General features: G+C 54.4%; 1 protein-coding gene across 8 annotated transcripts; it reads left to right on the plus strand.

Annotated features, from left to right (window-relative positions):
* The first annotated feature begins 770 nt into the window (after positions 1-770).
* On the plus strand, positions 771-23,181 carry PPARD (peroxisome proliferator activated receptor delta). Of its 8 annotated transcripts, none has more exons than XM_062625576.1 (8): positions 771-791; positions 4,881-4,970; positions 16,357-16,591; positions 17,247-17,398; positions 18,460-18,598; positions 19,149-19,351; positions 19,746-20,199; positions 21,168-23,181. In XM_062625576.1, the coding sequence occupies exons 3-8, from the start codon at positions 16,456-16,458 to the stop codon at positions 21,413-21,415; spliced, it is 1,332 nt and encodes a 443-aa protein (XP_062481560.1). In that variant the 5' UTR covers positions 771-791; positions 4,881-4,970; positions 16,357-16,455; the 3' UTR covers positions 21,416-23,181. The 8 variants fall into 8 exon arrangements, with proteins under 8 accessions (XP_062481560.1, XP_062481559.1, XP_062481566.1 ...); XM_062625575.1 differs by lacking the exon at positions 771-791 and adding an exon at positions 3,900-4,096; XM_062625582.1 differs by lacking the exon at positions 771-791 and having other exon boundaries at positions 4,165-4,970; positions 21,113-21,354.
* The last annotated feature ends 327 nt before the right edge of the window (positions 23,182-23,508 follow it).

Here is a 23,508-nt window from a genome sequence, read left to right on the forward strand (position 1 = left end):
CAGGGTGCTCGGCACTGGGTGCTCGGCACTGGAGCAGGGTGCTCGGCACTGGAGCAGGGTGCTCGGCACTGGAACAGGGTGCTCGGCACTGGAGCAGGGTGCTCGGCACTGGAACAGGGTGCTCGGCACTGGAACCGGGTGCTCGGCACTGGAACCGGGTGCTCGGCACTGAAGCAGGGTGCTCGGCACTGGAGCAGGGTGCTCGGCACTGGAGCAGGGTGCTCGGCACTGGGTACTCGGTACTGGAGCAGGGTGCTCGGCACTGGGTGCTCGGCACTGGAGCAGGGTGCTCGGCACTGGGTGCCCCGCCCAGGGCAGGGCTGCAGGCGCCGTCCCCGCAGTGCTCGCAGCCCCTCGGTGCCGGCAGCGGTGGCTCCGGCCGCCCTCCAAGCCCCGCCCCGCCCCCCAAGCCCCGCCCCGCCCCCCAAGCCCCGCCCCGCCCCCCAAGCCCCGCCCCGCCCCCCAAGCCCCGCCCCGCCCCCCGCCCCGCCCCGCCCCCCAAGCCCCGCCCCGCCCCTCCCCGCCCCGCTGCCGCCATCTTGTGCCGCCGCGCGCCCCCGCAGCGGGGGGGGGTGGGGGAGGGGAAGTGTGTTCTGTGCCCGCCAGGGGGCGCCGCGGGGCGGGGCGGGCTTGCGCCGTTGCCGTGGTGATGCCATCAGCACCCGCCGACGGCCGTGATTGGGTGAGTGGCGCTGGGGGCGCGGTGGCGTCAGGGCGGGCGCGGTGACGTCAGGGGTTGAGGGGCGGGGGGTGGATGGGGGCCGGGGCCGGGGCCGGGGCCGGCGGCGGAGGTGAGCGGGGCCTGCGGGGCCTCGGGGGGGGCCGGAGTGGGCTCCGGAAGGAGGGGCAGGGGGGACGGGGCCCGGTGTGGAGAGATGGGGAGGGACACATCCACATGGGGTGTGGGTCAGCGGGGACAGGGGCATGAGGGGCCTTATGGGGCAGTGGAGGTAGAGATGTGTGGGGCCCAGGGGTGGGGGGGACAAGGTTAAGGAGTTATGGGGCAGTGGGGATGGCGGTATGTGGGGGCAGGACGTGCGGGACTGGAGGTGGAGGTATGTGGGGGCTATGGGCTGTAGGGCAGTTGGGTATGTGGGGTCCAGGGGTTGTGGGGCAGTGGGGCTGGGGGTGTGAGGGGAGGGCAGGGACGGGGGTTGTGGGGCACTGGCCGCAGGGAGGAGGCCGGGTGTGGGGCAGAGGGGCAGCTGAGCTGTGGGGTGGTGATGATGGGGTGGAGGGTGGAGATGGGGCTCGCTGTGGGTGCAGGTTTGAGGAGAGGGGATGCATGGGGGCTCTCTGAGGGAGGGGGTGCAAGAGGGGCAGGGACCTGGGGGGCAGTGATTTGCAGGGGGTGGGCAGCAGGGGCACGTCGGTGACTTTAGGGCTCAGGCTCATGTTACTGCATGGGAAATTGGGGAAGATGGAGGACGGGACACGGCCCAACCAGGGGAGGCTGTGGGGGGCTAGGATGGGGCAGTCTGCCTTTCTTCTGTCCCAGCTCTGGGGTGGCAGAGGTGGAATTACCCAGGGGTTTTAGGGTGCCAGCGAGAGGCACTGCTGGGGTGTGGGGTTGGAAGGAGGAGAAGCACAAGGGTCAGGATGACACATCAGTGGTGCATCAGGCAAGGGGTTGCTTGAGAAAGGGTCTGAGAATCCTTTTCTTATGCCTCGTATCTCCACTTTGTGCTGCTGCTTTCCCTGAGATCCCAGATAAAAGATGCTTACTTCTTCTGCCATGCTTTTTTCCACCTATAAAGCAGGGGTCATGCTGCACTATTAAATTGTGGCTCTGAAGCACCTGAGACTGCTGCATGAGGTCGCTTGTCCCATGCTGTGAACACTCATAGCTGAGTGCAGGAAGGTGGTACCTGCATGCTGGCTGGCTTGAGTGTAACCCTTAATTACCTTTAAAAGCATTGGTAAAAAACCTTAGGTGAAGGAGTGCGCAGAAGTAGGTGGTAGGACTTGAAGCAGGAGACCTAATTTTCTGTCAAGGTACTCTCTTCTTTCGTTTTGTCCTGCCAACCTGTTGCAGTTTTCCCTTCCTTGTTGGCTAGCTCCAAGCTCTGTTGTTATAACCAACTAGGATCATGGAATAGTTAGGTTTGGAAAGGACCCTAAGATCATCCAGTTCCAACCCCCTTTCACGGTTTTCTGTTGTTACATTGAACTGTTCATCACCAGATGAGTTTTGACCTCCCCTTTTCCAGGTGGTCTGAAGGCCTCCTGACCTTGCTATACTTCCAGACGTTTGTGTGCACTGACTGCACCTCAGGTGATGTTTAAGAGCCTTATTCTATGATCATAGAATCATGTGATCAGAGAGCCTCCAACCTACTTAGAGAAGCCAGTGAATTAAAGTTCAAAACCTATTTATGAGGTAGGTGTGTTTTAGGGCCTCTGGATGGAAACTCGAGGCACAGAGAGGAAAGGCAGCTGAAGATGCAGCTTGTCAGCAAGGCAGGACAGAGTACATCCCCCACTGTGATGATCCCATCTATGCTTTTCCCAAAGCATCTGTCTGTCACCGACTGTATTGTGTCTGCAGGGCTTTAAACAGCGTCTGGGTGTAACTTACTCAGCCTTGGCCACCTTCTCCTTTGACAGCTGTGCTGGGAGGCCCCTTGCACACAAATGACAGTCATGTCTGTGGGCAGGAATGGGTCTCTTGAGCCCTCCCGTTTGGGAAAGCCCCTTGGAATGAGCAGGGGCTGGGCAGAGAGAAGCAGGCTTTGGATGTGACATAGGGTCTGGGTATTGTCCATCATGGTGATGCAGAGGGATCTGAGTATGGAAAGAGGATGCAGTGGTGGTGGGAGTCTGAAGGCTGGTAGCAGTGTTGATCTCTTGCACTGGTGACCTGGTTTGAGCAGCCCACATCCCATTTCTACTACTCTTGGCCCTCCTCCTGCCATCTCTCTCTGTGCAATCTCCCTGGCTGCCTTCAGTGGAAAATCCCTTTCTTCTCCTGTTGCAAACATGCTCCAGGCTGTGCTGAGGTGGGAGTTTTCTCTGTGACTGTGTGGTGTGTCAGCCAGGGCTACAAGAGGAAGCGTTCAGGAGGGATGTGCTGGCAGGTTCCCTCTGCACCCTGCTGAGCTGGTGCAAGTATTGCCTTGTGTGTGGTGGTGATGGGGCATGCCCTGGCAGTTAGCTGTGAGCAGGGCAAGGTGAGCCAGTAATTCAGTTCTGATGCTCAGCTCTCTGGCAGCAGCAGAGTGCTCTGCTCAGCGATGGGTGAGAGCTCAGGGTGTGATTTGTGCACTCCCAGCGTGTGATTCATGCCCTCCTTGACAGCGTCAACGTTTCACTTTGTTCCTGAATCAGGGACAGGCTTTCTTGCTGGTGCAGGGGAAGTAAGCACGCTCCTGGTGTGCCAGCGGGGTTGTAAAGACTTTATTGCCGTCTCACCAGGAGGGTTAAAGAAAAACTTTGGGCGTTTAGAAAAACCACCTTGTGTTTTGGGAGAGAACCTGCTGTAGCTTCAGTGTCCCGCTGTGAAAGTGAAGCTTCTGTGTGTGGGTTTATGGCCCTCATTAAAGCAGAGAGCTGGGCGCTGGATCTGTGCTTCCCTCCCCAGATGACCTTTGGGCAGGCTTGTCCTGGCTCAGGTCTCAGCCCCTCTGCCTGTAAAGCTGGTGCAACCACTCTCTTCTCTGCCTGCAAACCCAGGGCAGTCAAGCTCTTCTCTACCTACCAGGTAGAGACGTGTTTGCCTACCAGGACAGACACTCTTCAAGGTGGGACCTGTGATTTTATTCTATCACTGACCACAAGAAAGAGCCGTCCTCATGCAAATGACGCTCCAGTGCAAAGGACTGGGCATGTTTTTGTGGTTCTCACACTCACACCCTCCCCCGGGCATACCTGGGCTGTCGGTGGTGTAGGAAACACTCTCCACACTCATGCTGGTGTGCTGGGAGCATCAGCTTTTGGGGCAGGGAATTTACTTCCTTTTCCCATCCTCTTCTGAGCAGGTGTGGGTGCTGTGGCAGACCCAGGAGGTGCAGGAGGGTGTGCAGAGGTTGTGGCATTCACTCTCTGCCCTAAATTTGCCCCCCTTGACTGCTGAGGCACCCCTCTTGCTGGGTTCATGGTCAGTGTTCCGCTGCTGTGTGCATCATGCTGTGTTGGAGGTAGCAATCCCAAAAGGGGCTTTTCTGTTGGGTAGGAGGAGCCACTAAGCTTGGGTAATGTCAGGCAGGGTACAAGGGTTCAAGTAGCATCATGTTCACAGCATCTTTATTTAATATGTTAGTCCAGTTAGTCTGCATAACTGTGTCTAAAAATAGAGTGCATTTTCTCCGAGCCCTCTAGTTCAAAGCCTCACAAGCCAGTTTTTTCTCCCCAGCCTTGGTCTCTTAATGCTCTCCTGAGCCTGAAATTCTCAGGCTGTTTGCAAAGTTATCAGGAAAACCAAGAAGAGTGAATGAACTCTGTCAAATCCTCGAATTTCCACCACTGAGAAGGAAGTTTAAAGCTGCAGTAACTTTCTGGCAGCCTTTTAAAGGTGGATTAAGCAAACTGAGTAAACAAACCATCTTACAGCCAGCACACACCTTTTTCCAGCATCTGCTTCATGCATTGTCATAAAAACTCAAGGTCACTGGCCTCTGACCTAAGGCAGAGGTGTTCAAAGCCTGGTGAGGGGTTGGGGCTGGCTCTGTTGGGGGTTTCCTTCTCCTCCCTGGCTCACAGAAGCTGTTGGAGCTGCAGGAGACGCTGTGAGAGATCTCACCCCGCCTATGGTTTCAGCGTGCGGTAGAGGGAGCGTGTGTTTAAATTGCAGAGCTGTTGTTGGATCCAGCCCAGTTCTTCCAGCAGCATAAATATCTGGCCTTCAGCACAGCCCTGCAAATTCCCCTTGTGTTCTCTTGCAGATTGCTTCAGTCTTCAGCTCTCTATGCTGACATGGTAACTGAAGAGTGGCTTTCAGCGACAGGCAGACAGGGGACAGTGGCTCCGGAGAGGTAACCCTTTCCCTTCCATCTACCAAAGCATTTATCCTACCTATGTTTTTAAAACCTTGGGAAAGGGAAGAGCCTAGGAAGTGCAGCTTGCTTTCAGCAAGCTTTCCTTTTGTCCATGAGCTTAAACTTGCTTTTTTAAATTTAAACTTTATGCCTTATTTTTGCTCAGTTTTTGAATGCAATCTTAATGGATTACACTTAGGAGTATGCTGCGAGTATCATAGTCTAATCCTGTTCTTCTAAGCCAACTGTTACTATCAAAGTGCAATGACCTAATATTTGGTTATTTCACTGGTTTTTATGACTGAAGGTGGCTGTTGTAGACTGGGGAGGGCACATGAGATCAGGGACTGCATTTGGGTAACCTCCTGATCCAGACATGTGATCTGGCAGCAGTGCTGGTACTGTCTGTCACCTTACTGTGACAAAGCTGAGTGGGTTACAGCAGAGCTGGGGCAGGGAGTTTGAGGAGGGGGTCAGCACGGCCTTGGGTGGACATTGTCCTGCCCACAGACCCCTGAAATGATGCCCCAAAGTCTTCACTGCAGTCGCCCTGCAGCCCTGTGCTGCATGTAGCCTCTAAGGGTGCTGTGGCTGTCTGTGTGTAGGGGGGGAGTTATTTTTGCTGCAGCACACATCTAAGGTGTTCAGCTGGACAGAGATGTGGTTTCTGTGTCAGGTTGGGGCAGCTGTTGTGCTGTCTCTGTTCTGGCATTCGAGAGATGGACTTCCAAGGATCTTTGCAGCGTGTGGAGACGATTTTGTAATGAGCCACATGAGGCTTTGCTGATCAGAAGAGCACTGTTGTACAGAGCTGCTTACTGATGTTAATGGTCTCTGTCTCTCCAGCATTTTGCCTGTTGAGCAGTATGTATCTTTGTACAGTACATCTTGTTGCCTTTTGGTAATATTTTGTCTGTAGCTGTTGAATTGTGAACTGTAAATCTGCAAATGTTCTTTTAGACACAGGGATTAGAACCACCAGAGACTCCTGGGCTGCTGCGTGCAGCAGGACTTGACACATAAATGATTTTTTAGCTGGGTGAGATGCTGTTACAGTGCTTCTGCCCAAAAGGTAGAAAGGTGCTGCCAGGACTCAGCCTGGCTTGTCCTGGCTGAAATCTGGGAGATGTTGGTTTATTCTGTGATCTGTATTAGCTCTTTTGCTTTATAGCAGGAACAGCTGCCCATGCTCATACCCACAGGTTTGTTCAGGCTGTGCAGCTGCTTTCTTATCAGGGACTGCAGAGGAATATCTGCTTTTCTAGAGGTGTCACCATTCAGAGATACACTGCTTATCCCTGGAATAATCTTGGAGACTCTGGGGAAGCCTAGACAAGCAGAAGTGATTTCCAGAGCGAGTACAAGTAAGATTTTTCTGTAGGACTTTTATTTTATTTCATTTTATACTCTGCAATGTGCTTGCATTGGCAGAATACCTCGGAAATGACTTTCCCAAAGCTGGGTTTAGAGTGGAACAGTTGATGCCAATATGAAGCCTGTTGATCAAGGCATCTTCCCCAGTATGAATGCTTTGGGCATTCATTGGAGCCCTCCAATGAACCCAACCCAGGGTTCAGTGGAGCCCTTCTTGGTTGCAAGAAGGGTTTAGAGCAGAACTGACTCAGGATGTATCTTACTTTCAGGATGAGATCTTGAAATGCTCTAATATTCCTTGTTAGGATCATAGGATCTGGAAAATGTGTGTCTTCCAAGTGCTTGTGCACATCTAAGATCCATTGAGTCAGATCTTTCAAATTGGTTTCGCAGAGGGTTCCAGAGTGTGTGTTGAGGTGCTTTCCAGGGATCCCCATGGCCAAGTTCTGATCAAAGGTTTGGGGTTTGTGCAGGCTGTGGTTTGCAGGGAATCCTGACTGGGGAGGAGGAGATAGAATGAAAGCACAAGACAGAAGCACAAACACTTCTTGTGGTGCTGGGTCAAGCCAGAGCACGTGTCTGAGGCTTGTGGAGAACAACAGCCAGATAATGTCTATACTAACCAGAACTGTTGCCCTCATTCTGCATTTTCTGGTTTGCCCTAGTCTGGGAACTGGGATTTGGAATAGCAAAAACCAGAACATGCACATTCAAGCCCATAATAGAGACGTGGAATGGAGACGGGGAACAGCTCTGGTGGTTTAGAAAGGCAGATAAGCTTTCTTACCTGAGCTGATAGGGAAGCATTTATTTGATGGTCTATTAGGACAAACTTTACTAATGAATGTCTCATTAGGAAGGGCTTGGTCAGGCCAAAGAGAGGATGGGTGAGATGGCTTCAAACTAAGCACTGTTTTGTGCAGCCACCTCAGTGTTGGGAGCCTCAAATTCCTGTCCTGCCCCATTTCTTACAAACATTTGTTTTCTTTTAAAGCAACTCTTGATTCTATCTTAATGCCAGTCTGGAATATTTCTGAAAATGCCTAAAGCTGCTTTTCACCTTGAAGTTGTTTCTGTGGATTCTGCTGGAGCTGTTGGACCTTGAAAGCTGTTAAATCCATGAGGGCTGATGGTCAGTGGGTTCTCATGACTGTGGCGTGTTGTGGGACTTAAGGACATGGGAATCTCTGGAAAAGGGTCGTTGATGAGCATGAGCTAGAGCTGTTGGAACCCGCTGAGCTCCCAGGAGCTGGTTGACCTGGTTGTGTTAGGAAGTGGTCGTTGTTGGCTGTGTACTTCGCCTGCTCTATCTGTACCCCCAAGATGATGCCAAAGACATGAGGATGTTGTAAAAGATGCTAATGCTTTGCTCACATGTTTGGGGTCTGGGCCCTGAGGTGGAAATCCAGCTGAGCACACTGTGATCCTCTAAAGAGGTGGAAATCCAAATGGTCAGAGCGCGCTGTGGTCCTCTGACTGGCAGAGGAGTCTTGGCAGGATGCTGCTGACATGATTGCTGCTTGGATTGCTGCTGAAAACACAGGGAAACCTCCTTCTGCAGTCAGCTCTGGTTGTGTGAATGTAGCCAAAAATAGTCGGGAAACATCATTCCCCTGTAGTTCCCTAAGAGGCTGTTGAGCTAGTTTGTGTAACAAGGCTAATATAATGTTCTCTGAGGTTTTCCGTATGGAGATGTTCACAGTCAGACTCGCTCTTTTTCCTTGCTCTGTGGTTAAAATAGAGATGCAGCAAACACAGTGATTTGTTCCTAGGCCCTGCTGAGTCATCTGAACTTGGGCCTGAGCATAATTGCTCACTGTCAGCCACATCCTGGAAGCAGAGCAGCGTGCCCAGGATATTTTGCTAAGGTCTACAAAACCAGTAGCACTTTTGTGGGAGTCCAAATGTAAGTGTGACAAAACCTGCATATAGGCTGGAGGATTCTTGTCTAGTTATGGGGGTTTTTACTGTTTAGCCCAGAGATCTAAAATCTCTGTCACTGCAAAGAGAATCAGTCATGGAGTGGTTTGTGTTGGAAGGTACATTAAAGCTCCAACCCGTGCCATGGGCAGGGACCCCTTCCACTAGAGCAGCTTGCTCCAAGCCCCTGTGTCCAACCTGGCCTTGAACACTGCCAGGGATGGGGCAGCCACAGCTTCTCTGGGCACCCTGTGCCAGCGCCTCAGCACCCTCACAGGGAAGAGCTTCTGCCTAAGAGCTCAGCTCAGTCTCCCTTCTGGCAGGTTAAAGCCATTCCCCTTGGCCTGTCCCTACATCCCTTGTCCCAAGCCCCTCTCCAGCTTTCCTGCAGCCCCTTCAGGCACTGGAGCTGCTCTCAGGTCTCCCCTTCAGGAGCCTTCTCTTCTCCAGGCTGCCCCAGCCCAGCTCTCTCAGCCTGGCTCCAGAGCAGAGCTGCTCCAGCCCTCACAGCATCTCCATGGCCTCCTCTGGCCTCGCTCCAGCAACTCCACATCCTTCTCGTGCTGCTGCCCCAGAGCTGGATCGGGGCTGCAGGGGGATCTCCCCAGAGCACAGCAGAGGGGCAGGATCCCCTCCATGAGCTGTGCTCACGCTCTGGGCGTGCAGCCGAACACACAGTTGGCAGAGAAGAAGTTGTCTTGCTACTGATTTTGTGGGTGTTTTCCTGGATCTGGGAGCACTGGAAGCCTAACTGTAAACCTTACTGGGTATTTGGCTCCAGGCAGCAGCCTGCACACATATGTATGATCCAGAGGGTGGCATTGGCCAGCTGCTACTTTTCTGCCCTTCATTGCTTTTCTGGGGAGCTGATTGCCCCATCCAGACACTGGGGTGACACTTGCTGGTGTCCCAGTAACACTGTTTGGGCAAAAATAGAATGTTTCCTGGTACCTGCAGCACTGCCAACTGATGGCCTTGCTCGCTGCCAGCACTGCTCCTGTTTGCACTTGTTCCACTTGCTGCTTTCCTCATTTTCCATTGAAATGCTGCTTGGAGTCTGTAACAGCCTGTGCCCACTGTTTGCCTTGGGAAGTGGTGTTGCTTTTCCCATGAGCTCCTCCCTCGTCAGCCCTGTTCTATAATTACTGATGTTCCTGAAACTGTATCCTTCCATGTGTCCTGCTCAGGTTCAGGACAAGGGGTCTGTAAGCAAAGAGTGCCCTGGAGTACAGTGTGAGGGGACTGCAAGAAGTTGTGGAAAGTATCAGTTTACAGTGGTGTGGTGGGTTCTCTGAGCTGCCAACAGGCTCACCTTCGGGATGGTAAAGGGAATATATCCCAGACAGCTTCTGTGGCACTTCCAGAGACAGGAATGTGAAAGCTGGCACGTGTGGGACAGCAGCAGAGGCTGCTGAAAGAACATAAATAGGGGCCACTGGTCTGGGTTGGTGGGTCCCTACCAGGAGATGGGAGCAAGGTCTGTGGGTCCAAGAGTCCCTTTAGACCCTCAATCATCACTGCAGCCCCATACAAGCTGCTCTGTGCCTCTGTGCCAGCTCCATGTATGCTGTTTGCAACCCTGTTCCCAAAGCATTGCCAGGGCTTCACAGCCACCTCTGCTGTGAAGCCAGTGCACCACTGGAGTGCAGTGGGATGAGCCTCTCTCCTTACCAGACTTAATGATCTTCTCAAATAGCAGCACTTCAATGAGTTTCCAGCTCTGAGCAGCCCTGCTGGTGTCACCTTTCTGATACCTGCTTGTCTCCTGGCTGTGGTCCTTGTTCCAGCAGGTCAGAGCCACGTTCCCCTCCTGCCCATGGGCGTCCTGGGCTGTTCTGAGCTGACAACAAACCAGAAATATTGGTCAGCAATTGCCAGGAGGAGATGTGCTCGTTTATTTAATCCTGGCAACGCTTGGATTAGGAACGTGCAACAGGAGGGGTCACGAGCAGTGTGCTGAGCTGACCTGGGCCAGGCTTGGGAGCGTGACTGCAGACAGGGGTCCAAATCCGTGAGCGGGGAACAAACAATGACACTTGGCACTGATGGATCCAAAACATGCCGTGGCTGTGAGCTAACGCAGCGCCAGGAAGGAAGCACTCAAAGTCCTGGGTTTGGTTATTTTGGGGGTGGGGGTTGGGTTGTTGGGGGTTTTTATGATGATGAGGGAAATGGAGGTTTTGGGATTGATGGAATTTGCTAGAGGTCATGAAGAAGGACTTCAGAGAAGAGCTGACAACTGCTCAGCTCTTCACCTCCCACCATGCTCTTACCCCTTCTGCTAAAGGCAGCTACAGAGCTGCTCAGATGATGAAGAGAGCAGGGATTCCCTCCAATGGGAGGTGTAGGGATGATTCCTGTGAAAGCATTAACCCTCTCCCAGTTTCTGAGTACATCTATGGAGCTGCTGTGCCAGGGGTGCCTGCAGCTCCTGGAGGATGAAATAAAGAGCAGAGCAGCCTGTCAGACTCCCTTCTACATATGAATTCATTGCCCAAAGTTTGATTTGCTTCTGGTTTTACCATACCTCTTGCTTTCTGTAGAAACTCAGCACAGGCAAGAAAGCAGGAAGTTCATTTTGGAGCTGTGATTCTGTTTTGTGGACAGCAGCAATTGTGGTGCAAAAAGAGAAGGATCAGCGAGTTTTGTAACCTTTGTAAGTTTTGTTTTCCATTCAGTGTCCAGGAAGTGGGTGAGTTAAAACATGTGGTAGATGTGTGATTCATTTTGGCTGCTCAAGGCAAGTGAGGGAATCTCCTGCACCCTCTGTCCTGAGTTCCCTGGGCAGCAAGAGGGCAATAGCAGCTCTGGCAGCACCCTGCTGCTCAGCCTTCAGGGCTCGTGCTTGGTGAAATGCAGCCAGCACTGGGGAGAACATCATGGCACTGGGCTGGCTCATGGTACAATGCCTGAGCTGATGCTTCAAGAGGAAAGTCTGGCCCCGACTGTCAACACTGGCCAGGGGCACATGGAAGGGCTCTTCCTTGCTGGCTCTGAGTTTATTTCTGCATGTTACTTCAACAACCCCAACAGCGCTCCAAGCTTGGGGAAGAGCAGCTAGAAAGCTGTTTATGGAGAAGGACCTGGTGGTGCTGATTGATGGAGCTGAACACGAGCAGCTTGTGCCCAGGCAGCCAGGAAGCCCCCAGCGTCCTGGCCTGTACCAGCACCAGTGCGGCAGCAGGGCCAGGGCAGGGATTGTGCCCCTGTGCTGGGCACTGGTGAGGCCGCACCTCGAATCCTGTGTTCAGCTCTGGGCCCCTCACTGCAGGAGAGACATTGAGGTGCTGGAGCGGGGCCAGAGAAGGGCAGCGGAGCTGGTGCAGGGCCTGGAGCACAAGTGTGATGGGGAAGGGCTGAGGGACCTGGGGGGTTCAGGCTGGAGAAGAGAAGGCTCAGGGGGGACCTGATGGCTGCCTACAAGTGCCTGAGAGGAGGATGGAGCCAGGAGGGGCTGGGCTCTGCTCCCAAGGAACAAGGGATGGGACAAGAGGAAACGGCCTCAAGCTGCCCCAGGGCAGGTTTAGATGGAGCTGAGGAACAATTCCTGCCCCAGAGGGTGCTCAGGCATTGGAACAGGCTGCCCAGGGCAGGGCTGCAGTCACCGTCCCTGCAAGTGTTCACACAACGTGGAGACGAGGCCTCAGTGCCATGGGTTAGGGGTGGCCTGGGCAGTGCTGGGCAGTGGTTGGACTGGATGAGCTTAAAGGGCTTTTCCACCCCAGCTGATGTAGTCTGCCTTGAGGCCTGTGAGTAAGGGGGGAAGCACTTGGGCAGTAAGTGCTGCTGAGATCTCATTAGCTCATGATCTTTAAGAAACAAAAACATCTTCGGTGCGCTCAAGTTACCTTTCCTCTATTGCAGCATCTGCTTAGCTCTTATTTGGCTTTTGTTGGTAGTAGCTGATGTCGAGGAGGAGGAACAGAGACAGGTACTTGGTCTGCAGCTATCGGAAGCTGTGACACATCCCAGGGGACGTCCGCAAGTGATGGCCAAGGAGCAGCAATCACATTTTGTTTATGGATTCAGTTCAATGTCTCTTTGTGGATTCGTGATGTGCTGTGCGTCATGGGAAGCGTACAGAGGGCTGTGTTCTCATCTTGCCCCTTCCAAAGGGATTCAATTCTGTTGACCGGGAATTTGGCTAAAACTCCAACCCAGGAGTTGTAATACAAACACAGGCTGGAAGTGCTCCTGCCATAAACTGGTTCCCTTTGCAGTTCCTGGTGACCTCTTTTCCAGTAACTTGAACAACTGCTTTGAGCAGGTCAGCTCTGTGACTTGGCCCTAGGGAGGTTTGGACCTGTTCTTTGGCACTTTGCTTTGCCTGGAAACTCCCATCTTCCAGGGTGGGATCTTACACTGGATGATCCTCCAGATTGCAGTGGGGACTTGGGCAATCCCATCTGGGTAAATATATTGGAAACAAATGGATGTCTCTTGGAGGGGAGTGGGAGCATGTGTCCTGGCCAGTGAGCACACCAAAATCACCTCTTGTTCGAGCTCACCACCAGTGAAACTACACTTGGGTTAAAGATGAGATCTTTCTAATTACAAGCACTTCCTTGCTTTGGCTCTGGGGCTGTCTGGCTGCCAGCACCTGAGTGTCTGTGTTAGAACACACGTCCCCGTCTTGTGACGCTGCACTGGGACAGGAACACTGGTGAGAAACCTGGTTTCTTTCCTCCTCCCCTTGTGCCGTGTCTCTCCCCCATTCCTGCTGTATGGTTTAGCTTGGCATAGATGCCAGCTCCCACTTCTAGTGAAGATAAACCTGTTGCAGTGCTCTTTGCAGCATGGGAGCAGGCATCTGCCCAAGCCCAGAGCCAGCAAACAGCCCCACTGCTGCTGGCTCCCCGGAGGGTGGCTGCTGCCTCTGCTAGGCTTACCAAAGCTCCTTGGAACGCGGATTGAGGCAAGGGCAGAGCAAGTCACGAGATGATTGCCCTCTTGCTCATTTCCATCCTGTGGAAGAGGAAAGGAAACAGCTTTGCTGGATTCTCCAGAGGCGCTTAGGAAGTAATTCACGTTCCATGTCCATGTTTCCATCCTCTTCCCATCGCTGCCCTGTAACAGCTGATGAACAGGAAAAGGAGGAGGCTGTGTGCTGCAGCTCAAAGCTTTGGGCTGTGCTCTGGCTGGTGCTTTTTAGCCAAGGGGAGGAGACAGTCATCCCTCCTCTGGCTCGGCCTGCTCTGCAGCTGGATGCGAAGGCACCAAGTGGATGGAGCGGTCCTGGGGCTGAGATGGGCCCTTTGGCCATCCTCTGCCATCCCCAGCAGCATCCCACAAGGATGCAGGGCTGTGACAGCTCTGCCCATGGCTGTGCTCATGCTCAGAGTTCAGAGGAACCTCTGGGGAGCTCTGGTTTCCCAGGACACCCCACTCTGCACCACGGGGCTCACAGGAGCAGAGGAGCATGTGTGAAACCTCAGCACAGCCCCACAGCCTCCATGTGCTGCCCCTGGCCCAGAGGGGAGGGCTGGGGGCTGCATCTCTTGGGGGGGGGGTGCCTGCCATGCTGGCTGGCTCCATGCTGGGGTGCAGGCACAGCCTGTGCCCTGCCTCTCACCCGGGCGGTGGCTGCCTTGGCCCCAAGGCAGGGGTGCAGCCTCCTGTGTGGAATCAATCCCGTTTTCCCTCTTCCCTCCCTCTGTGTGTGTTTAGAAAACGGGAATGGCTGAGGGAAAGGCAGGTGTGCAAACAGTGCTCACAGCTTCCCTCTGGCCAGGCCCCTGCACTCTTGGCCTGCAAGGAGATACTAAAACAATACATTCAGAGCCTTCTGGTAGAAGCTTTTCTCTCTCTCTGGCTCGGTCCGCTCTCAAAGGGTGGGATCCAAATCCTTATCTTTCCCCTGACGCCTGCATTTACATGGGGAGTCTTAGCTGGAGCCTGGCCTTGCACTCTGTGAACATCCCAGCCCCTGCTTTTTGCCCTCTCAGGGCTGCCCCCCCGTCTCCAGGCAGTGACCCCAGCACGGTTTTGGGGTTGCTCTGGTGGGTTTGGCAGTGTAAGCTGTGTGTTGCAGACTTGCTGCCACCCTGGGGAGCGCACAGCCCTGAGCAGGTCAGGCGGATGGAGGACAGTGTGCCAGGGATGCCGCTAAAGTGATGTGTCCACCTTGTTCCAGTGGCAATTGGGGTGAAGCAGAGGGCTTCATCTGTACTGGGTTTATAGCAAGTGGCCTGTGCTGGATGCCAGAGACAAAAGAGAGCTGCTAAGAAGCTTGTGAAGCTGCTGCAGGCTGTATTTTCCACTGTAGCCTAGTTTCTCCTGCCGCAAGCTTCCCTCGCTAACTGCTCTTCCAGGCACAAGCATTTTCCTGATGTTTGTACGTTCATTTATATATAGCCTTCAAACCCATGGAGCTCGTTTCCCTCCGTCTCCCATGAATTGCTTTTCCTGCCGTGTGCCATGTCCCACCATGGGGGATGTGTGAGAGGAGGCCAAGGATAACACAGCCCTTCAATGGTCCCTCAGTGCTCTTGTGGAGGCACAGGGAGGGAGTGCTCTGCCCTTGTCTGAGCACCCCTCTGCCTGCTCCTGCTCTGAGGGGGCTGCTGGCTGCCTCTAACATAGCTCTCCTGGAAACAAAGCCATCTGCCCTGCCCCTGGCATTCCCAGTGTGGAGGGGAAGAGCAAAGCCCCCTCTCCTGCAGGAGCCCCAGGCTCCAGAGGTGACTTGTGCCCTGGCTTTGGGACATGTTTGCATTCAGCCTCCTGCTTGCAGGTTTTGCTGATGGCTTTCCAGTGAGTCCAAGGAGCTGGCTGTGGCGCAATTCCAAGTGCCAACGTGAGGGTCTGCTGCAGGAGGGAAAATGAGCCCAGGGAGTCTGGGCTCACTGCTCCTATCCCCGGCAAGGCCAGTGCTGTGGTGTTGGCTTGGGCATGGATCACAGACCATCCTGGTGCTTGGAGGCTGATCCTGTGCGGGTTCCCTGTGAGTAGGTTACTCATTTCCCTCTGCTGTGGGCTCGAGGATGCTGCATCAGTTTAACGCATGCAAATTGAGGCTTTCCTGGTGGAAGATGGATTTCAGTGGCTATTTCTCCACTTAAAAATAGCTCCTTTCAGGAACTGGATGCAACTCTACATAAACTGGGCTTGAGATATTAATTATTCAAGCGAGAGTCAGTTTAGGACCCAAGATCTGGAGGTAGATGAGCACTGGGATGTTGAGGCATGAGGTGAATGCTCAGGCAAGATCCAGCATGGATGCATAGGAGGGAGATGGGAAGTGGGGATGCACCATTCACACAGCTTGAGTTTTCTGTGGGCTGTTTGGGATGGACTAAGGCAAACAAGGAGCGGAAGCGTGCAGGAGGGGGGACGGGGCCGTTCCTCCCGCAGGAAACCCGGGATTGGGACACAGGCTGGATTGTGTTGCTGTTGTGATCACACTGCTTGAGCACAGCCCAGCAGCTGCTCGGAGCAGCAGCAACGCGTTGAACCCAGCTCTTGGCACAGGAGCCGAGGCCAGTTACAGCACAGCAAGTGGAAATAAACACAACTGGTGGAACTGGCAGCGCTGGAATGGGAAGGAGCGTGACAGGGAGCATCAGGCTTGCAGATGGCTCACACAGGCCAGGGGCTCTCAGCCACTGTCTGCTCTTAACTGAGCCTGGCTCTACCAGCATCTCCCACCCACACGGAGCTGCTGTGCCCTGGTTGGCTGCTGCCCTCCCTCCAAGCTCCGGGGGTGGAGGGTGAAGGCAGCTCTATCAGAATCCTTCTGGTGGTGTTGGTGCTGTCAGACCTGGCCTCAGCATCCACTGTGCCACCCCAGGGTGCTGGCTGCTCACGGGACATTGTCTGGGGCAGTGTTTCTGCTGTGGGACTTGCAGGTCCCTGCGTGATGCCTGGGCTGGTTTGTGGTCTGGGCTTTGTCTGCTGGGCTTTAAATACAGCTCCAGTGAGCTTCTGCTTCCTAGAGGCCTGCAGAGTGTTTGTACCAGAGTGTAAAGTGACCTCTAAAGGTCCTGCTTGTCTCCCTGGCTTAAGGAGGGAAAGCAGAGGGGTCCTGGTGTGGTGCCATACTGCCCTGCTGCTGGGGTGCTCAGCGGGTGCTTTCTTCTCTCTCCCACAGGCTAACAGGAACAGCCTGGTAGGGTCCATCTCGAATAGACGCGGATGATGCCAGAGCTATGACAGCGATTGCAGCCTTGGCACTGAGGGGTGATCAATTATGGAACAACTACAGGAGGAAGTACCTGAGGTCAGGGAAGAGGAGGAGGAAGAGGAAGAGGCAGTGATGGTGGCAGGCGGAGCCTCAGACGCAAGTGGAGGACCAGACAGCTCGCTGCCTTCGAGCAGCTACACAGGTGAGTGGAGCCCTGGGAGCATCCAGGCATCCACATGCTCAGCTGCAAGGGCAGAGGACCTGCCCCTGAACGGAGTTTGGTGGCTTGTTTTTAATCTCTTCCCCTTACAAGAAGATGCATTGAGGGCCAGCTTAGGGAGAGGCTCAGTTCTTTCTGTGCAGTCACTGCACAGCCATTGCCAGAGATTTAGGAGATGGAAGTTAAAAGGATAGGGAGGTAACGTGAGGGGACTCCCAGGGTGCCTGAGAATGCTTCCCTGGCTACTTCTTGAAGTCCCCAGTGCAAACTGATTGTAGGAGCTGAAGTGGGAAGATCTGTTGCTACTGAAAATGCTCCTCCAGAGCCGTGGACTTCCCAGCTGGGCAGCCCTGTGCCAGCCGCCTGCCAACTGGGGATTAGAACATTGCTGGTTGGATTTCATTGCCTAGACACAAATGCCAGAGGGGAGAAATCAGCACTGATTTGATGTCTCTCACACCGAGGGCACTTTTGGCTCTGTGCTTGGCATCTGCCCGCAGCGAGTGCCTGATCTCAGACGTTAACTGCCCACTTGCAATGCCAGTGGCAGGGTGGGACAGTGCTGGCAGTCCCAGTTGGACAGAACACTGGGTTTGTGGCTGCAGCCCAAAGGGATGTACCTGCTGTGTGCTTGCAGACCTTTCGCAGAGCTCCTCTCCCTCCCTGTCGGACCAACTGCAGATGGGCTGCGAGGAGGCGGCGTTGGGAGCGCTCAACGTGGAGTGCAGAGTCTGCGGAGACAGAGCCTCGGGGTTTCACTACGGCGTCCACGCCTGCGAGGGCTGCAAGGTGCGTGAGGGGCTGGGCCAGGCAGGGACTTGACCCCTGGGGCCATGGTATCTTCAGACAGCAGATTTGCAGCAAAACAGGGATGCAGGATTGAGTGATTTTAGAAACTTAGAACCATGGGATGGTTTGTGTTGGAAAGGACCTTAAAGCTCCTCCAGCTCCAACCCCTGCCACAGGCAGGGACCCCTTCCACTAGAGCAGCTTGCTCCAAGTCCCTGTGTCCAACCTGGCCTTGAACACTGCCAGGGATGGGGCAGCCACAGCTTCTCTGGGCACCCTGTGCCAGCGCCTCAGCACCCTCACAGGGAAGAGCTTCTGCCTTAGATCCAACCTGAACTTCCCCTGTTTCAGTCTGAACCCATCACCCCTTGTCCTGTCACTGCAGTCCCTGATGAAGAGTCCCTCTCCAGCATTCTTGTAGCCCCCCTCAGACACTGGAAGCTGCTCTGAAGTCTCCACACAGCTTCTCTTCTCCAGGCTGAACATCATTTGCAGCCAGTGTGGAGAGTACAGGCAGACAGATACTGGCCTGGGGGAGGCAGCTGAGATGTGTAAGGCCTAAATCTTGCCCCATCATGATTTACTTTGTAAGGCAAATCTGCCTGTCCCCGTGGGGACCCTGGCTTTGCTGTTAAAGATGCTTTCTGTGCTGCAGCTCAGCAGTGAGCTGTGTGTTTATCCCCCTGGGATCTCTGGCCGCAGCTTGGATGCGCCTCTGAAATTCTTTCCCCCACAGCAGATGCCAGTGGGGCTGCATTGGGCCCAGGCCCTGCCAGACATTCCTGCAGGCTGGGGCTCGCTTGTCCCTGCCTTCCTCTCTGCCTGCAGAATCACACCCACAGCTCCCAGCACCAACCCAGAGCCCTTCCTCTGCAGCCCCTTCTCCCACCACACAACCTCTCCTTGAGGTGGAGACTGCTTGTGTCAGAGAGCCAGGGCTGCTCCTCCCCACCCGGCCGAACCCCCATGAGGCTCCTAAGGATAAGACCCCCCCTTGTCCCCAGCCGGAGGTGCTAACACTGCTGTTCCCTTGTCCCCCTGCTCTGTGCCACCACCTGCAGGGTTTCTTCCGCCGGACGATCCGCATGAAACTGGAGTATGAGAAGTGCAAGAGGAGCTGCAAGATTCAGAAGAAGAACAGGAACAAGTGCCAGTACTGCCGCTTCCAGAAATGCCTCTCACTGGGAATGTCCCATAATGGTGAGTGTCACTGCTGGGTGCCAAGGGGCCACCTGCCCTTCTGTGAGGGGTTTTATGTGCCTTTGCTTTAGCCCATTGCTGTCATCTTGCTAAGGGAATCATCTTTCAAACACAATGCTTTGCCTCTTCATCCCCTTCTCCACAAGAAGGGGTGGTTTGTCCCCACCATGCCAGCTGGCTGGTGGCACGTGGCCTTCCCTTATGGGTTGGCCCAGAGGGAGCTGGACACACAGATTGCTCTTCTGTGCTGGGATTTTTAAGCTTCAGGTGTAACCATCTTGTTCTGGGGCAAGTAAAGGTGTTTATGTGGGAAAAGGGGTTTGTGTGAGAGCCCAGAGGAGTGGGGATGGGAGCTGGTGTTGGCAAGAGTAATCAGGAGCAGTAACAGCTGGTTCATGAAGGTGTCAGTGCTGGAGGAGCTGCATCCCCAGAGAAGCATTGTGTCGGTGTTCACCAGCAGACTTCTGTGGTGGCAGAGCAGATGCTGCTTCCCTGGATGCATCCCCTTGGATCATCCCCAGTGTCCTGACCAACTGGTGTTGTCCCCCAGCAATCCGCTTTGGCCGCATGCCCGAGGCAGAGAAGAGGAAGCTGGTGGCAGGGCTGACAGCGAGTGAGATCAGCTGCCAGAACCCGCAGGTGGCCGACCTGAAGGCATTCTCCAAGCACATCTACAACGCCTACCTGAAGAACTTCAACATGACCAAAAAGAAGGCGAGAGGTATCTTGACCGGGAAGGCCAGCAGCACCCCAGTAAGTTCCCTCACCAGGGCAGGCAGGGTTGGCCATGACCAACACAGGGGGCTGTTCTCTGGGGGATCCTGCTGTGGCTGTTCCCCATGCAGCAGCTCCCAGCTGCAGCCAGATGGGCTGTACCGATCCTGCCCCTGGCTGGGAAAATTCCTGTTCCTCTGCAGACTTGTGCTGTTCTGGGGGTACAGATTGCGCCAGAAGGAAGAGAACAGCAAAGGGACAGGCAGACAAGTGCAGGTGTCCTTGGCAGAGCTGGTGTCTTGACTCCATGCAGCATGTTCATAGAATCATAGAATAGTTTGGGTTGGAAGGGACCTTCATAGGCCATCTAGTCCAACCCCCCTTCAATGAGCAGGGTCATAAATGTGTTCCTAACTGCTTGCTTCTTTTCAAGCAGCCTTTTGTGATCCATGACATGGACACCTTGTGGCAGGCAGAAAAGGGGCTGGTGTGGAAGCAGCTAGTGAATGGCATCCCCCCCTACAAGGAGATCGGGGTGCACGTCTTCTACCGCTGCCAGTGCACCACGGTCGAGACTGTGCGGGAGCTCACCGAGTTTGCCAAGAGCATCCCCAGCTTCATAGGCCTCTACTTGAACGACCAAGTGACTCTGCTGAAATACGGGGTGCACGAGGCCATCTTTGCCATGCTGGCCTCTATCATGAACAAGGATGGGCTCTTGGTGGCCAATGGGAATGGCTTTGTGACCCGTGAGTTCCTGCGTAGCCTGCGCAAGCCCTTCAACGAGATCATGGAGCCCAAGTTTGAGTTCGCAGTGAAGTTCAACGCGCTGGAGCTGGATGACAGTGACCTGTCTCTGTTTGTGGCTGCCATCATCCTGTGCGGAGGTGAGCGGGTGCTCTTGGCCATGAAAGTGTCAAGAAGAGTCCTCCTGTACCTAGAGGTGGTTTGGGATGTGCTGTGGGACCTAAGCTGCAGCTCAGGGGTGCCAGAGATGTGCCTTAGGGGGGTGGGAGAAGAACAGAACAGTTCCAAAACCAGCACTTCTTCATGGCAGTTGATGCCTGGCAAGCCTGAACTGAGAGCAAGGTGTGTAGAATCATAGAATGGTTTGGGTTGGAAGGGGCCTTAAGATCAGCCAGGTCCAACCCCTGATACAGGCAGTGACACTTCACACTAGACTGTGTCACCCAAGGCTCCATCCAACCTGGCCTTGAACACTGCCAGGGATGGGGCAGCCACAGCTTCTCTGGGCACCCTGTGCCAGTGCCTCAGCACCCTCACAGGGAAGAGCTTCTGCCTTAGATCCAACCTGAACTTCCCCTGTTTCAGTTTGAACCCATCACCCCTTGTCCTATCACTGCAGTCCCTGATGAAGAGTCCCTCTCCAGCATCCTTGGAGCCCCCTTCAGACACTGGAAGCTGCTCTGAGGTCTCCACCCAGCTTCTCTTCTCCAGGCTGAACAGCCCCAGTGTTCTCAGCCTGGCTCCATACAGGAGGTGCTCCAGCCCCTGAGCATCCTTGTGGCCTCCTCTGGACTTGCTCCAACAGCTCCATGTCCTTCTTATGTTGGGGACACCACAACTGTATGCAGTGCTGCAAGTGGGGTCTCATGAGAGCAGAGTAGAGGGGCAGGATCACCTCCTTCGACCTGCTGGTCATGCTGACCAGCAGTGAGAAGTGGCACCTCCTTGTATGCTGCTGTGGGATGTGTTGGCTGAGGGCACGCTTCCCCTGGTGTAGCTGCTGAGGTTGGAGTCATGGTGGGTGGGTTACAGTCCCCATCTCCCTTTTCCCAGGAGGAGCATGTGCTTTGGAGGGCTACACCATAACCCTGCAGCTTCCTCTCCACAGACCGCCCTGGCCTGATGAACGTGAAGCAAGTGGAGGAGATCCAGGATAACATCCTGCGGGCGCTGGAGTTCCACCTGCAGTCCAACCACCCGGATGCCCAGTATCTCTTCCCCAAGCTGCTGCAGAAGATGGCAGACCTGCGGCAGCTGGTGACAGAGCACGCCCAGCTCGTGCAGAAGATCAAGAAGACAGAGACTGAGACATCTCTGCACCCTCTTCTGCAGGAGATCTACAAGGACATGTACTAAGGACCTGTTATTTATGCAAATGAAGCCATGATTCCCATCAAGACTCTTTGTACAGAAACAAAGAAAACCTTTCCCCCCACGTCTTCCATTTCTTCTACTGGAAACTCTTTTCTACGTGACCCTGACGTACGGTACATAGGGCGAGACGCCATCAGCCACCGCCTGCTAGGCCCAGGGCTCCCGTTAACACACACTAACAAATGTACAAAGGCAAATCATAAGCTACAGTTTCCGTTACTACAGCCCAGCTCTTCAGCTGCTCCTTGGAGCAACCACGCGGTTTACATGGTGGGGGTTCCAGCAGTCTGGGGATGGTGGGAGATGGTGTGGTCATTAGGACACCCGAGCGTGGTGCAGGTACCTGCTGGGGCCAGCCACAGCACTGATGATGTGTCTTGACCTTTGTATTGCACTCCGAAGTGGTCCTGAGCCGTGAGGGACAGTGTAATGAAAGGATGTTTCTCCCTATCCCAGAGAAAAGCCAGAGTGTTGAAGGTGGGTGGTGCGGTCCCAGCAGAGACCTTCAACTGCTGCTCCCTCCCCTCGGTGTGTGGCATGTTCCTGTCTCCCAGAGGGATTGTGTGATCTCTGCCTTCCCTTGCTCCCGGTACCACTGTTTCAAAGGGATCCTGCTGCTCAGCACCTCCATGTGAGAGACGGAGGGACGAGGAGGTGGGTTTGGCTCATCAGAACCCACCTTCAGAGCAGAGGATGGAGTCTTTGTGCTCCCCAGGCTGTCCTGCAGGGATGTCAGTTACCAGAAAGGCCTGTGCAAGGCCTGGGGCTGGTCAGGGTGAGGTGCAGGGCTTCTGGCTTGTCCTGCAGCCCCTTCGCCAGCCTGGGGGGCTCTGGGGGTTGTGCAGCAGCTCCCTGTCAGTACCTGAGCAAGCAAAGCCTTCAGAAACACCAGCAAGGGGAGAGCCACAGCCAGCCCAAAGTGCTTGTGATGCTGAAAGGGCATTGAGCTGTTAACTGTCCTGCCTCAGTTTCCCCTATGTGAAAGTGAGCTGGATTATCTCTTCTCTGCTCGGAGGAGGAGCGCAAGGATTAGGTGCTGTGTTGGTTGCAAAGAGCTTTGAAGCTCTAAACCAGTAGAAATGCCAAGGATTTATAAAAGGGGAGACCAAGGGTTGCCAACGATGAACAGGAGCTTCCTGTCCCCCAGCCTCTGGGAGACACAGAGCTCCAGGAAGGGCTCAGTCCCTCTTGGGACCTGCCCACCTGCAGCTTGTGGTCCTGTACGTCCTGAGCAGCCTTATTGTGATCCCGATATTCCCAAGGAGGGGTTGTGGGAGCAAATCAGTCGGTTTTACTCTGTTTTCCTCCTGTTCAGGGTAGCAGATTTCCCTGGTGCAATAATTCCTTTAAAACCCCAAGGGAATTGCTCTGGGTGTCCCCTCCCAGGGCTGGCTGGCCCCAAACCTGCCCCTGCTGCTGCCCCCCAGCTCCTGTCGTGCCTCAGTTTCCCTTTCCCCTCCCTACCTCACAGGGGGGTTATGAATGACCGTTTCTAAAGCACTTTGAAGCCCTCTGGGGGAAGGCACTGGATGGATCCCAGGGGATTTGTCCTCCTCAGCGTAGCCGACATGGGGCTCATGCTCGTCACCTGGGGAACATTTGCTCTTCCCTCCTCGCCAGCGTTAACAACCCTCAAACTGAAATGTATATTTTTGCTAGAAGTACCAACCTCCAAGTGTTTTTAATAATATAAATAGTGTCCACGAACTGACTTGACTTTAAATAAATCTGAACTAAGTATTTAAGAACCTGTGTAGCATCCAGTTTTTCTGTGTGGGGTTTCACTCGGGCGCCTTGGGGACCTGCCCTTTGGGAGGGTTTGCAGCAGCTCCCATGGGACTTGGTGTGATTTCCATGGATTTGCCATGATTTCAAGGATTTGTCAGGTCTCAACAGCTGAGAGTTTGTGGGGAGCAGCTGCCACCCCCCAGCTTCCCTCTGCCCCACCTCGAGTGCCCCCAGGGAAAACCATTGCCCCAGCCCTTCCTTTATAAAAATAGTAGAGCTGTAGTTGTAAGGGGCCTTAAAGCTCCTCCAGCTCCAACCCCTGCCACAGGCAGGGACCCCTTCCATAG

Source organism: Pezoporus occidentalis, unplaced genomic scaffold, assembly GCF_034315485.1.
Source record: "Pezoporus occidentalis ecotype Australia unplaced genomic scaffold, CSIRO_AGI_Poc_V1 ctg280, whole genome shotgun sequence".
Classification (NCBI taxonomy): Eukaryota; Metazoa; Chordata; class Aves; order Psittaciformes; family Psittacidae; genus Pezoporus; species Pezoporus occidentalis.